Source organism: Eurosta solidaginis, chromosome 1, assembly GCF_040869045.1.
Source record: "Eurosta solidaginis isolate ZX-2024a chromosome 1, ASM4086904v1, whole genome shotgun sequence".
NCBI classification, from domain to species: Eukaryota; Metazoa; Arthropoda; class Insecta; order Diptera; family Tephritidae; genus Eurosta; species Eurosta solidaginis.
Window position 1 is genome coordinate 3,499,668 of NC_090319.1, and position 16,315 is coordinate 3,515,982.

The window sequence follows — 16,315 nt, forward strand, 5'->3', positions numbered from 1 at the left end:
AATAAACGAAATGAAATGACTTTGTTTCGTTTATTAACGTTAATTATCGTAACGTAATGATATCGGTTCGTTGGTTAAGCATGCCTGGGGACGGCTATCTTCAGCGGGTGATAGAAAGAGATACAGAATGAGACAGCGATAGTCAATTACAAATCAGGTGATCCAATTACTTTGGAATTTTGACGTCTATACAGAAGATATCACACTTAGTTTGATTCACAATGGAAGGAACGTTCTGCACTAGCTACAGTGACAGGTATAGTGCAAAAGATACGTAAAGCAACACAAATGTTGGGGAAAATTGTATACAGATTTTGAACATATGTATGTAGATTAGACTGGGTCAATTTATTAACCGATATCGCGCCATCGATTTTTCGATAGGATTTGGTCTCAGGAAAAAAGTTCCACTACGCATACCCAAAAAATAAATTTCGAGCCTGCGAAAATAAAATGGCGAAGGGGTAAATTTTTGGAGCAAAACACTCCCCAAAACCCAAAAAATATTTTTTTTATTTTTCAAAAAACTGTTATCGCCAATGTTTTTACAACAACTGTTTTTCATTCGTTTAAAGTTGTTTCCCATTGGTTCCTGATCAACTTCAAATCAGCTAATAAGGCTTCTAGATGTCGAATCTCAACATCTATGATGGCGTCTCTAGCTTGGAGGACCACGTTTCTTTAATTAATGCTAGTCAGCATTTTGAACCAAATTGAGGACAGCAAGATACATTCGAACTTGTTAATGTACTTGAGAATTCCGGTAACACATCCGTATGCTTACGCAGTCAAATTTGGCTTTTGTCTGAAAGACTATGAAGAGAGCTCGGTACATTTTTTTTAAGGATGTCTCATCGTTGTGGACTGCTGCTGAAAATAGTAAAACATTTTTATACAACTCCGAAGAAAGTAATTGCAGCCGTACAACATTCTGCAGCATCAAGATCACATAAATTCACGCTGTGGGTTGCACAAGGCGATTAATCAGCATTCGTGTTTTTGTCGAGAATGTGACGTTGTGCTCCGTTGTAAGCTCCTTTCATATTGGCGCCGTTATCGTACCCGTGTGCACGACAATCTTTTAATGCGATTTCTTTCATGTTTATCTAGAGTATGGAAAATTAAATCAGCGATTTGGTGGTTGCAATTCACGAAAGCCAAAAACCGTTCTTGAATTGTAAAATTTATTGCTTTCGAATAGAAATGGAGTTAGCGCAAAATGAACGTAGTCAACGTGACCACCAACAGGCATAGCATCAACGATATTAGCAAAATGTTGTTGTTCTGTTGCCCAAACAATACCAAATTTTAGAAACCATATCCTTTTGATAAGTTTTACACAACGCCTTCGTTATTGGTATATTAACGCAAAAAAATTTTTTTTGCTAATAGAGGTATTTTCAAAATGAGAATTAATACCATTTTAGCTAAGATTTAAAGCTGGCATTAATGTCATATCATTTAAGCATCTTAAACTAATTTTCGTTAAAATTGCTGATAGAGGGTATTGAATATAAGCCGACGATATACTTACCGTTTATCGGTACTATTTAGCTGGTTTCTAACCATAAAACCATAACAACATTTTTTCGGGGTTTGGATAGTTATATACATTCAAAAACATTTTGAAACTGGTAAAGATCTAGCTACAATCAAACTAACTATTTTTACCCACGGTACCTCTAGTTCTTTGATATGCATTTTAGTCACTAGCTATAACCTAAAACCCAGTACTCGAACCAATTCTCGATGGAATATTTGACAGTATTCGCAATGGAATCTGTGCTTACATCTTACAAGATTTAGTTCCGATCAAAGCAATATTTGAAATATGTTCTTTTCCAATAGAAAGGTCATAACTTAAAAGCTTTGTTAACAAGGACGTATCTCAAAAATTCTGTTAATAAGGCCGCGTTTCAACAAAGTCATTAATAAAGTCGTATCTCATCAGACCGGTTAAAAACGTTATAACTGAAAAAATAATTATTTTGTCACAAAATCGATGTAAGTTGTTTACGAATTGTGGAAAGGAATTAAAAAGTCAAAACATTTTTTCAATTACAACCTTTTTAACCAGTCTCCTAAGATACGACTTTATTAATGACTTCGCTGAGATACGGCCTTACTAATAAAATGTCTGAGATACGTCTTTGTTAACAATATTTCTTTCTAAAGGATAGGTCGATATGTATGTATGTATGTGCCAGTTTTCCACTCGAATAACAAAACTTGTTAGTCTTTCATGGGAGTTTGAAACTTGCCAGTTTTCGTGGCTTTGTGCCCATGAGTGTGTGTGTGGATATTTCTCATCAGTGAATCAATAATTACCAAGATTCTTAAGATATTGTCACCATCTGGAACTCATAATGATAAACATGCATACATAAACATTAGAGCTGCCGTTTAAAAATAAATTTCTTCTTTCCTTACCACTGCTGCTGGCAACACACAAGGCAGTCCCTCGCAAATCCTAAATTACGCAGCATCAGTTTAATTTTCGGAAACTAGTTTTAGGCGCTCCAAAGCACAACCCTCAAGGTGACTACTGAATAATTGAAATCCTAATCCTGTAACGCCGCCCTTTTATGTTGAATTTAACTTCGACCATCCACCCTAATGTTCACAAATTTCTAAAGTACATTAGAATGGCTAATTTTTTTGTTAAAAACGTATATGACGTATTCAGCTTCTTCAATTCTGTACAGAAATGACGAAAATATATCCCTTCCCAATTTTTTACAGGAAATAGTAGTGAAATAAAAATTGTCTCGCCAAATAACTTTTGCTAAAGAATTTTGTGTATTCACCGTATGTCAGTGGTCAGGCTATCCTATTAAGACAGGCAACCATATTCAGTCTAGAGTAAAATGTATATGTAATATATTGATCGTTTGAGGAAATAAGACTGAAAATAGTCGTTAATTTGATTTGATTTTTAAGGACCACTCTAATGTTCCTATATAATAGTATATACAGCTTTGGATATATAAAGGGTTTTTTTTTATGAATTTTGTTTCCCTAAACGCAGAAAAGCGAAAGCAAATTAAATTTTTAGATCGAAGGCTTATTTACATTGCTCAGTTCAATTTGAATACTAGAAGTGTGTGGTTGTGTGGTTTTAAGGATTTGACTTTCGGAACAATGATTGTAAGAATAAGAATATAAATATGTATACAAAACACAAATTCATAGATTGCAGTAAATAATTCAATTGATTTCAAAATAGGTAGTTAAAATAAATAAATACTTGGTGCTAGAAATATACCGCATGAAGTATTGAACCATTGTGCTAATTTAAAATTTACTGGCAACGGTGGAATCTCGGTTGTTCTTAATAATTTGGCTGCAGTTTTCGAAAAGTCGCTTCTTCTGGAACAAATATCATTTACAGTTGCGATCACTGAAATAGTAGCGCGCACTTGCGAATTGCATAGTTCGAATAATATCGGAAATAATGTAATATTGATATCTTTTTTTTTAAATTATTATCCCTTGCGTATGCTTTAACTATATGCAAAATATAAACAGTTCACCAGCAACACTTTAACTTTTAAGAAGCAATCTATATTGTGAATGGCATTTCAGGCGAGCGGTGGACTAGTAGGGTAGAACAAAAAATTTCACAAAATTTAATTTCTAATAACAATAATTAATTTTTGTAAAAATAAGTAAGTTTGAAATATTTTTTATATATAAAAAAAGAAAAGAAAAATTATTATAGCTTTTAGTAGAACGAGGTGTACACTGCACTCACGAAAAACGCGAAATTATTAAAGCCCTTATTACAATCGCGAAAACATACCAAGAAGTATATACAACTGCCGATTGCTAGGCCGCCATGATAAGAAACGAGATTACTCGTTAAAATAGGCCGGGACCCATGTGGTACGTAGACTACATTTTGCCAAAAAACACCTGGATTGGTATATTTCGAAGCGGAGGAACATTTTGTTAACGGATAGGTCAAAGGTTGTTTTGTACGGTGGTAAAGGCTCTTAGCGGTTTGCTAGACGCTCAACAAGTAAGGAATATCATTCGAGATACATACCTATGATAATTTTGGTTTGTTTGTTTTATACTACTATTTTGCTGCTCGCTGAAATTTGCATGGAAACACATCTTACGTGGACTTAATTTTGTTAGTGCCTATGTATAAGAAAACTATTTTGTCCCTACATTTAGATATGCAACTGTCCTTAAGTTTTGCAATAAAATGAATGCAACTATTATTTTCGTTATCTAGTAATTTCAAAAAATGTTAGCCGTAGGTGTACACTACTATTTCAGTGTTCGCAGCTGTACATCAATCGTACTGGTATCAGTAGCGGAGGTCGAGGTTAGGACAAACTATTGGCCTATTATGGAGACAGGGCTTTCGGAAGATTTATTAATATGTACGCGATGTTGAAAAGAAGTGGCATGATACTTAAACCGAAGGACAATCACGTAGTTCTTGCAAAGTTTACGTCGCTAAACAGGAAGCGAATTAATTATTCCACCTTTTCCATCCTTCATCCTTCTGCCATAAAGAGCATTGTTGAGTAAGTCCCTGAAGTTCGGATAAGTCTTTGGCTTTGGTACTTGACCAGAAGACATGTTATTAGGGACGAACCTGCCCACGGATGTTCTGAAAGCAACCAGCGGAATACACCGGCATGCTTGTATAATTCCATGCTATCTTCCAAAGATGTCGTTTGGTCCTAGGGTTCAGAAGGTTTTTATACCCAGTTGTACGTTTATGCCAATTTCACACAGAAGCTTATTGAAATAATTAGTCAAGTTTTTTACATTAAAGGCCTGATTGAACTCTATCTTCCATACAAAATACAAATCTAAATTATCTAATCATTGCTTTATTGAATGCCTAATCGAGTGAAAAATCCTGTCGGTTTTGCTTAGTGCTTCGAATTTTATTGTCAATGTAACAAATAACAATCAAAAATAAATTATTTTCAATAATTTACGAAAAATAGGAAAACACGAAAAAATTTCAAAATTTAAATTTCGCTGCATTTGCTGCAAAAGATAATATGGCTTTTTCGAAAATAGGCACATATTTGGTTAGGTGCAACATCTCTGGGTAGTTGCGCATGCATTTTATTTTGATTGTATTTTTAGTTAAGAAGGAAACGGCTGATTTCCATTTTAACTTTTTTTTTGTAAAAACGAAATATTTTTTGTAAAAACGTAATATTTGTTTGGGGCTGCACACAGATGTTCGCTTAATGAAGCAAAATGCCCTGTATGAAAAGGAAAACTTCATTATTTCATTAATTAGAATTGTGATTCCATTAAGTTTTTGTGTGAAAACGGTATTAAGTACACAATTTATTATACTATCATCGTACAACGTTAATGGTATAAAGAAATCGAGATAGATATACATAGACAGACTTTCATATATGTAAATTGTCAGTGTTAAAAAAAAAAATTGATTGAGTTATATCCGTCCGTCTCCCCGTCAGCAAAAATTAAAGTACATATATTCAACGAATATCGTATATGGCCTAATCTGGACTTAGAATAGATTGGAATTGAAAATGGTCGACGATAAGCATGTCTACTTTTTCGATATTAACAAATATTTATAAAAGATCAAATTTGGCGAGGGAAGTCATCCCCTAGCGAAAAATAGTGATTACGTTTATTTGGATCAGATTAATGATATTTGGGTATATGCATCCTGAACCAATCTGTATAGATTCACTAAGAATGGGCTGCCCTCCGCGACGATTTGAAGCAAGTACCCAATATTTGGTGTAGAGATTGTATGTATATAATGGCTCGACACGTATAACTTGTGAAGTATAGTTTTTCTAAAACCAAGCTTTTTGCGTACAACCAGTTAATTTTCATCGACCTAGAACAAGGTAATAGGGGCACAAATTAAAAGAGTCGTTAATGAAAGTGAAAATACCGTTAGTTACAGCAATCAAAAGCTAGTGTACTCAATGAGTTTTAGCTGTCATCTAACGACATAAGGAAGTTGGGGTGGGAGAGCAAAATGGACGTGGTGAGATATAGAAGATGAAGGGAAGGAGGACGTTTAAAGCCCTTTTTCAAATACAGGCAATTTGATTTTCGGTCTGGAGAACGTTTTTCGGACTTACCAGTAAATACTTCATAAATATTTGTTCTGTTTTTTTCTTTGCAGTTCAAATTCATATACTCTTTGCTGCTTCTCGCTTCTAATTTACAACTCAATCTTTCCGCAATTGTAAGCAATTCAACCATTCCTGAAGTGTCAACTAATTTTTCCACACTTCCAAATGATTGCGTTAATACTTTAAAGCTGGAACATTTTAATCAAGTTTTGAACCAAATCGATGGGGCCGTTCAAAATTTAGAGGAAAAAGCGCACAACTGGGCCATCTTTCGTCATCACATCGATGCTTGGAATGAGCAAATGAAATCATTGGAACACAAATTGAATATCGTTAAACGTACCCAAGACGAACAACAGGCATACGGAAACAAGCTAGTAAGCCTAGAATTCACACTTAATCATATCTTGAGCAAGGTCGTTTATCTGAGTGATACATGCAATAATCAGCAAGCAAACGCCATTGCTGCAGCTACCGCATCTGGCTCAATTAGATCATCATCAGCATCATCCATATTTAATGATCACACAAACAACAACGGCAATGACAATGGCCGTGGTATTACGCAGCAAGAGCATCAACTCCAACAACAACAGAATACCAATGAACTTTTGTATGAACATATCGCACTGCTGGGGGATTTGAAACAATCGATCGGCGTTGACAAGCAATTGCGTACCGAGCTCTCAACGCGTCTTAATAACATATTGCGACATGTGCAAAACATTGAACGCGACCATTGCCGTGCGGATCAGCGACGGTACCCAAACTCAAATGGTAACAATAAAATGGCGAAGTTAATGACGCCAATCGGTAGCAATTGCAATTCAAATCAAAATATTGAACGCGCGCTGAAATCGCTAGATCATAAAGTTTCAACGCTCAGTGCGCGTACATCAATACCAAAAGATTTGAAACAAATGCCATCATTGGCTAGTAAAAACTCACAACAACTGGATGCCATTTTGAACTGGATAAAAAAAATTGATAAGCGTTTTGTGGAATGGCGTGATGAAAGCGATCGCGATTGGAATCAGTGCCAGACTATGTCCGGGGAATTATCCACTTTTACCGAAAGTTCTGATTTGTTACTAAAACGAATTGAAATGTTAATAAATGATGTCAACGAAAAGTTAGCTAAGCGACCATTTATCCAAGCGGATGCCAAACGCAGCAACACTAAACAACCCATAATAGACGAAGATGATGTCGAAGAAGTTGATAGAAATCATCATCAAACTGACAACGAAACAGACACAGACACCAGTGACGACTCTGGTATTGACGACAATTTGGATCCACCCGGTGGTGTAAATGCTGAAGTAGAAGCTTCGAAAATCGATGATCGTTTCGATATTGTGGGTGAGTATGGCACTGTAAGGAAAGGGAAAAGAAAACGATGGAGCAGAAGTCGGTAGTCTTTTAAATTGATAAAGGGCGTAAGAGAGTTAGAGGAGGTCTAGACAAGAGGGATAATGAACAGGGAGGAAAAATAAAAGAAATGAGAGGAACAGTGAGAGTAAGAATTATAATAAAACTGCAAAGAGAAGAGGGGAAAGATAGAAAAAGTTGTCTCAAAATCAAATTTCTCTGTACGGGTTAGGCTAGAGTTATCAAACAAAAGAGATTGATAGGCCACTTCTTTGCCGATATGAGAAAATCAGATATTGGTAAAAATTTTAAAAAGTTAATATTGAAAAAAAAAAATAAATAAAGGAATGTAAAGCGCGATAAACTCCGAAGAGATTTTTAAGCCGAACTTCTCTTCCAATTTTCGTCGTGCTCCTTTTTAATATTTTCTAAAAATTAGCGGGACGGGACCTACCTGCAAGACATATTAGTTTTCATATTGGAAACTATGTGACCTTCAAGACAATATTTGAAAATTCTTCAGATGTAATCAATAAATGAAAATAAAAATGAAATAATAAGTAATTTTTTAAATTCGGTCATATAAATTGTATCACAGACCAATATCTTAAGCTTCATTCGTGCTTTAAATGAAAAATTTTGTGAGAAGCGATACCCAGTTCTTACATATTCGAGTTCCTACTTTCTTACTTAATTGACGCTTAACCGTTAAGAAAAAAGTGTAAGAAAAATGCAAAATCATTTTTTCCAAAACGTTTTTCAACATTTTCATTTAACATTTTTTTCCAATATCCGATTTTTCTTACATCCCTAAAAAATTGGGGGGGGGGGGGGGGGGGGGGAGGTTGATTATTATAGCTCTACTGTTATGTTGTGATGAATTTCGAAACTAAGAATCCGATTTTCTTGAAGTTAGATGCGTAAATAGCTTATTTTATTGATTATTATATAAACAAGAATATTGAACCGAAGTTGAATATCTAGATAAACGTATTAAACCTTAATAAATTGTAGAATAATACAAAATATCGATACAAGTACATCGACACAGGCCGACAAAATTGGAAAAAATTCCAGGTTTAGGAATGAAAATCTGAGGCCCTATTCAGTAACTATGAGTTTTGAAATGTACATTTTTCTTTCATACAAATTATATGAAGAAAAAGTGTACATTTTAAAACTCACAGTTACTGAATAGGGCCCCTGAACATCGAATCAGATTTTCCATTTTGGTTTTTGCTTTCGAAATATTGTTATATAACGGTACGAAAATTATGTTTTGCCGCTGCATTCAATACGTAATTTTGCCACGAAAACTAATTTTAATTAAAAATATGCATATGCCGATAACACCCTCATTCCCTCATAATCCTCATTTAATTCTTACGATATTTACTTGTGATATATTGAAATTAACGGTTTTGTACTCTACGCAAGGACATTGCTGGGAACAAAAGCAATATGTGTAGCGCACTTTCAGTCATTATCTTATATTGCGTTTGGAGTTGTGTAGGTGATAGAGTAGTCGACATATGTAAATCTTTTCAACTTAAATGTTTTGTTTTTTAAATTTATATCAAGAAGTTTTTTAAATTTAATATAATTTTATGACGAACATGCATGGTTTGCTGAACCCGCCTACAGTGACTAGAGTGCCTAAATGTAGACTTAAAATTTGTGAACAAATTATGTATTATCGCAAACCTAATACAGTTTGAAGAACAATATTTCAAATCAAAAAGGGAGCTTCCCAAAAGAAAATTAAATTTTTAAGGAAAATAGTTTTACTCTTAAATTTTATGTTGCTTTGTAATAAACAGTTCCTGGACGAAAAAGCGTAGTTAGCCTATCAGAAAAACGTGTTTTAAACCTGAGAGTGAAAGAAATATCTCGACAAGAGGAACTAATTTAAAAACTATGCCACCGGATTTAGGGTCAACAAACCGAAGGCATTTAGAAAAGTATTGGCTTATTTTTAGGCCTGAAATATGTCGGCCTGTGTAATCATTGAGCTACATCGCATTTAACATTTTTAATGCTTTTTCCGACTCTGAAAATGTAACTGACGCTCGGTATCTACTTACTTATTAAAAGCTAGAGTACCCCGAAGACTTTGTCCTGCCCGAGAATTGGTTTGCTTAATCTCTTCACTATCTATCCCATTCTCTTCTCCTCTATCTTCCATTTCCTTTATTCCATTTGTCTGCCTTCCACTCCACATTCTCACCACCACCCTCAATCCCATTCCTAATCCCACACCCACTCCTACTTCCGCCAAAATTCACATTCCCATTCTCACTTCCAGTTCTAGTCCCAGTCCTACTACAACTTCCTCTCCCACTCCCGTTCCCAATCCCTCTCACCCTAATTCCTCATATATGGAATCTCTTTGCCAAATATCGAATACCTGCTTCTTCTGGCCGACCGATTTCAATATGTTTGTATAAACCTTTACGAAACTATATGAAACTAATGCAATTTTTAAATTCGCTTTCATTTTTATAAATAAGTTATATGTAGACATATAATTGATCCGTTCTACTGCCCGATGACATTCCTCCTTGAGATGTTATTACTCTACCAGTAACCAGAGGCATTAGACATGTTGTAAAAAAAAAATTGAACTTCTTTCCGCTTGCTCTTTCTCTCCATATTTGACCCCTGTCTCTCCTCCGTATCTTCTGCCTTTTACGTTCTCTATATTTTACACTTCTACCCCCACTTTCATTCCTCTCCCTCAACCTTCCTCTATTCTTCTTCAATTCCCAACATGCACATGCTTCCTATCCTTCCCAACTTCCCCTCGCACTTTCTTCATTTTTATTTCCTTTCTTCTCCCTAACCCTCCCTTATCTTTCTTCCCCTTTTCAATTCTCACTCCGATATCTTATTTTCCTTTTTCGAAACGACTAAATACGATTTTGTCTAATAGGTCAGTCACTGGTCCACTTCCCGGAATGAAAAGTTTCTCAAATATTGAGCTAGACAAAGAGGTCCCCATGTACCAAATCTTAAGCAAATCACAACATGAATACGAACTATAACAAAAGGTCGAGCCCTCGTCCACTTTCCGAAAAGAGAAGTTTGTACTAAATTTCCAACAAATCGCACAATTCCACTTTCCGAAAATTCCACTTTTCTCAAATGCTAAGATAGTCAAATATTGAGCTAGGCAAATATTTTATTTAGAATATGTCGACCTCTGGCCCCCTTCCCAGAATAAAAGGTTTTTCAAATATTACCTTTGTCACAGTTACCCCTGCGAATCGCACAAGTTAGATTTTTTGGTATAGGTCGGTCCCTGGTCCACTTCCCGGAGAGAAGCCATGCCTATTACCGTTATGATGGCAAAATATAGAAAGAACTGTGTACATTTTCGCGTTATTCGGTGGTGTAGTTTAGGCGTGGTGCTCCGACCCCGTACAGATTTTCACATTTATATATACAAATTTTCTTCTATTATATGTAATAGTAAGCTATTTTAGATTTTCATTTCATTTTTAGACTTTTTGCAGCCAGAAAAGCACTCCTGTCATGAATTAAACGGACCATCTGTAGATGGAGTTTACAAATTCTCTACTACCGAAATAAATGAAGCGAGCCGTGATTTTAACGAACGTTACTGCGCTTTCGCTACTGATGGTGCGTCATGGACCGTCATACAGAATCGTGGACCATACTCTGAGCACGAAAATTTTAATCGCTCATGGGTCGAATATAAAAACGGATTTGGTGAATTGACTAAAGAATTTTGGTTCGGTAATGAATTTATACATCAATTGGTCGATCGCGAAGATTACGAGTTGCGCATTGAACTGACCGATTTTGATAACGGTAAGATTTGTGCATTTTTATTGTAAAACACAAGTCATGCTTCCCTGGTAACTTGGTTCAGGGATCAGGTTACTTACACATCTACCATCTACCCTATGTTGAATAACTATTTTTTATTTATATTTTTAAAAAATGTCAAGAACAAGTTTGGGCAGAATACTCATTCTTTCGCTTGGATAGTGAGCAATATAATTACAACTTATTAATTGGCGGATATAACGGAACAGCACCCGATGCGATGCATTATCACAATGAAATGGACTTCAGCACTTTTGATCGGCGCAATGATAGGAGTGTGGACGCTTGTTGCTCATGCGCTACTGGCTATGGAAGCGGATGGTGGTTTGACAAGTGAGTGGAACTGTTTTTAAAAGTTAAGGCAATAAAGTTCGATTTGGGTCACAAACTTTTACATAATTTGGCACTAAGGGAATAAACTAAACTGAAAAACTGTCAAATTTTTAAAAGGGGCTAATGTGAGGTTGGCTTATTATGAGCCAATGGCTAACCGAAAGCATTCATAATTTAAAACCCGCCGTTTCAGAGTGATTCTGAGCTACAGTTAAAGTTGACCTCAGATTCAAAATAATCGATATGCATGTATGTATATGGGTGTTTTCAACGTTACGGACGTTACATCCTGACACTTTTTTGGGTATCAAAACTATAGTAGGCATTGGATCAGAAAATTTTCTTTTGTTATAAACGACATTCGCAGACATCTATTCAAACCAATTACAAATATATTTTCCCAGGGCTCGTATTTACACACACACGTGCAGCACATTTGTGTATTTTTTGCTCTTGCGTATGAGCTGTGCGCTATTAGAAAAAAGGTTTAGTACACAGCTCACACACAATTTTTACCAGTCATTCGGATTCATAAATAAATAGACACATATCAAAAAATATCCTATCAAGCAATCTAATATGTATGAATTTTTGAATCAAATAGCACACTCGCGCATATACTTAAGTAAATTTATTTCATATGGCACACACACGAGTTGCGTGCTCAAAATATTTTCAATATTGCACAGCTCATTTGAGAATTTATTTTCCGCACCTGTGCACCAACACGAACCTACATTTTCCAAATGCCGTACACAGCTACTTAATGGTGACTTAAACCTACTGTTCGGATGTTCCTAACAAGTAATTCATATTTGATATGACAATATTTCCTTAGAACTTAGCGAAATTGGCTTATACAGCATGAAAATGTAGGAGTGGTAAATAAAGGATACATAATTGCATAACTTTTATCTCGCGCTCGGACATTCCACTTCCTTATTCGTACTAAACTCTGAATTTTAAATGCAAATAACAAATGGCATGTTCGTATTTTATTGTAAATGTGCAAAATTTTGTCGATAATTGCATTAACAATTTGAATAAAACTTGAAACGGAGTGGACGTGCAATGTTAGCCTCGGCTACACCAAAATAATCCGGGCTTTTCTTGAGCCGAAAACTAAATGGACTCGATTCTGGCGAATTGGCGGAGTTAAGACGAGCAATGCTTCCCTCAACTGGATTTAGGGAAAGTTTTTGCACTTCCAATAGGAAGTTATGTCAATTAAAATGGTGTGACACCACATAACTGTGAAACAAAAATTGAAGTAACGCGATCTAACGGAACAAATACATACATTTATATACTAAAATAAAATTCTTGAATTAGTGAGATTTAAAAACCGACGTGGTGCCATTTAAAAACCAAACTTGTTTTATAAACTTTAAGGATCGTAACGGGACAGTGCAAAACACATGGCAACAAGCCACATATTGAAATTCTCGTACTTGTAACGCGAACTAACGGAACAAATTAACGGCGTATAAAAGATAATCGATTACATAAGTATATATTTTATGCTGTAAAGCAGCTCGTTTTGTATACATACTCTGCAATTTTCATTGCACTCATCAAATAATGCAATTTTCATTGCACTCATAATAATTACAACATATTGAAAACTAAACTAATTTCAACTTGAAATAACCAGCCAAATGAGTCATAATCTCTGCCACATTTTTATTATTTTTAAACAAATATTACAAAACCACTAAAATTTAAATACTTAATAGCAAACGGCTACACATGGTTCCGGCCTCTTTGGTATTACCATTGTGTACTGGTGGAGCTCAACGTTCTTCAATACAACACTGGAAATTGAATCCACTAAATAAACACCATTTACGACTCATAATAACCTGGAACTGGGACTATTATATATAGACCCATCAACTAAACCAAATCCCAAAAAAAAAAAAACAATTGCATTAATTTTTGCAGAATAAATTTTTTAACTTCACCACAGAGATATGGGCAAATTTGTTTCAAATAAATTTATGAATAAATAAGAGACAATCTTCTATAAGCGTTCTGCTTTTGACTACCTAACAATCTTAACTGCTAATGCTTCTCAAAAAACCAATTATGGGACCATAAAGATACTGAAAACGCCATTTAAGGCATTACCGAATTCGGAAATAGGGCGTTTTTGAAACAGATTCTGAAATAGGTGGTTTTCAAACCTTTTCTGAGATAAAAATAGTTTTTCGGTCAAAGATCGTAAAAGACGATACGGATTATGTAAAAAAATATCAATGCCGTTAATGGAAATTCTAAGCGCTATGTGTATAAAGTCTTTTTTAATGCATCTTAAATCGGAGTTACGAGATAAAAGATCAAGGTGTTATTTTTGAATACATATGTGCCAAATCTTTTGCCATGATTGGTCTCATCAGACGAAATTCAGATGATTTAAATGACCTTAAAGTCGCTGTGTTCCGTTGGTGAGGAGTCTCATTGAATATTGCTCGTAAGTATGGAATCCATACGGTACGTACTCTTATAAAAATTGAACGAGTCCAAAGGTCTTCACGATGAACGCATTATATAAACCTCTGTGCCCTGATGGTCGGTCTTCCGATATATACCAGTAGAAGTAAGTTACTGTAATTACTGGTTTTTCGATTTTGTACAAAAATTTATAACAATATAAATGCAATATAATGAACGGGACATATACATATATGCCCAGAATCAGTTAATTTATTTAAACGCTACCCTCCAACGCGTGATTTTCGATATTATAAATTATCCGTGGAAGATATAAATTCAACAAGCTATGATTTTAATGAGCCGATAGGTACATTCGACTAGAAGTTATTACTTTGTAGACTATATTAAAAAAAAAAAAAAAATAAAATTTAATCGGAAAATAAAATGAATGAATTGAATCCAAAATTCCCATTTTCAGCTGCTCGGAGGCAAACTTGAATGGTATTTACCGTGAAACACCAAACGGTCACAACTATATTGGCATTATCTGGGAACAGTGGCGTGGCGATTACTCCCTGCTTAAAACACGTATGCTCATTAGACCAAAAAACTGGTTGAATATACATGAAAACTCGAAAGAGCACCATGACCATAGCGAGGATCCTTGAGCATGTGAATTAAATATTGTATTTGTTTCTAACAATATTAATGCTATAGAATATACTTATGTTCATAGGTAAATATGTATGTATTGTACATACATATGTATATACTATATTTACATATCGCTCATTTACTTCAATAGTGTCATAACTAAAAAAATATGACTTTTGAGTTAATAACATATAGCCATACCCAATACCATGATCTATGTTGTATAAAAAAATCTTTGTAATCATTTAAAGTTTACCACGTCCTATAAAAATTAAAGTATGCCTCTATATACGCAACATATGGTAGTTAAAATCTTTGAATGGCTCTACTGGAAAATTGTGTTTTTTGAGTTATGACACTATTGAAGTAAATGAGCGATATGTCTAATATTCCCTTATGCGAATGTAATAAAAAGTACTTATTTTTATACATATTATTCAAGTTTATAATTTTGTTTCACGTCCCAAAGAACAAGGGTGGGAGGGGAAGGGGGGGTGGGCTGTATGACCTTCAAAGTTCAATGTGGTAATATTAAATCGTTCCCGAAATGGTCGGGCTTATACCTTAATGGTGCTTGTTACCGGAACCTACCGGATCGGTAAAGGCACATCAACATCGATAACACTCCCCAAAACCTTCGGAGAGTGTCTGTCGCTAAACAACATGGTCGTCGTCGTAACGTTTTTACCAAATTTCGTAATCATTGCGAAAGGGTCAACCAATTTTTTTACATTTTCGTACGTGTCTCAGCCATAGAACTATTGAGTTTTTGGAGAGTGTTTTCGATGTTGATGGTCCTTTATAGATAGGATAGGATATAGATCCGGCACGTTCTGGTAACAAAGCACGATTAAGGTACTAGCCCGACTATCGCGGGAACGATTAATATAACCACATAAAACCCCTAGGCCATCCCGAAAAAAGTAATTTAATTGTATTAATTATATCCCATGAAAACTTCCGAGCGAAAATTTATCTGCTCCCGTTCGGAGTCGGCTTAAAACGTGAAGGTTCAAAAGCATTTATGAAAATTCATGATAAAAATGATAACCCTTAAAACTACTATTTGATATAATGCCTATCTAATAATCCGAATAATTGTAGTTTCTATAAGGGGGAACGAAAAGGCTTAACGTTATTATATATGGTCGGGATACTACCTTTAGGATGATTGTTAAAGGAACGTACGGGATCTATAACCGGCAAAACACCATTAGCTTTGATAACCCTCCCAATACGTTCGAGGAGTGTCCTTATCGGCACAAGATGAAGACGAAGGGCCTTTAAATATTTTCAAAGCCATTTATTCCTGCGAGTGGGACTTGAACCCGCTCTCCTGAGATCATCGATCTGTTGACAAATATACTCGACCAAAGCCATACCACCCCCAGCGGGTTAGGGGGCTTAGAATATACCGCGGCAGTTATGACTGTTGTTGTAGAGAAAAGGACACTCCCCGAAGGACATGGGGAGTGTTATCGATGTTGATGGTCCTTTGCCGGATGCAGATCCGGTACATTCCTGTACCAAGCACGCCCATCTCGGAAACGATTTGTTATGACCAC

The 16,315-nt window shown here is 35.3% G+C and overlaps 1 protein-coding gene across 2 annotated transcripts; it reads left to right on the forward strand.

Annotated features, from left to right (window-relative positions):
* Positions 1-3,037: 3,037 nt before the first annotated feature.
* On the forward strand, positions 3,038-15,032 carry LOC137238820 (uncharacterized). Of its 2 annotated transcripts, none has more exons than XM_067763843.1 (5): positions 3,038-3,147; positions 6,155-7,466; positions 10,980-11,309; positions 11,450-11,660; positions 14,575-15,032. In XM_067763843.1, exons 1-5 carry the CDS (start codon positions 3,142-3,144, stop codon positions 14,762-14,764), a joined length of 2,049 nt encoding a protein of 682 aa, XP_067619944.1. In that variant the 5' UTR covers positions 3,038-3,141; the 3' UTR covers positions 14,765-15,032. The 2 variants fall into 2 exon arrangements, with proteins under 2 accessions (XP_067619944.1, XP_067619943.1); XM_067763842.1 differs by lacking the exon at positions 3,038-3,147 and adding an exon at positions 5,903-6,013.
* The last annotated feature ends 1,283 nt before the right edge of the window (positions 15,033-16,315 follow it).

What these genes read in the sequence shown, in the direction of transcription:
- LOC137238820 (XM_067763842.1), top strand. An exon ending in TGATCGTTTCGATATTGTGG is followed by an intron (nt 7,467 to 10,979) that starts GTGAGTATGGCA and finishes TTTCATTTTTAG; the next exon opens with ACTTTTTGCAGCCAGAAAAG. An exon ending in AGCGGATGGTGGTTTGACAA is followed by an intron (nt 11,661 to 14,574) that starts GTGAGTGGAACT and finishes TCCCATTTTCAG; the next exon opens with CTGCTCGGAGGCAAACTTGA.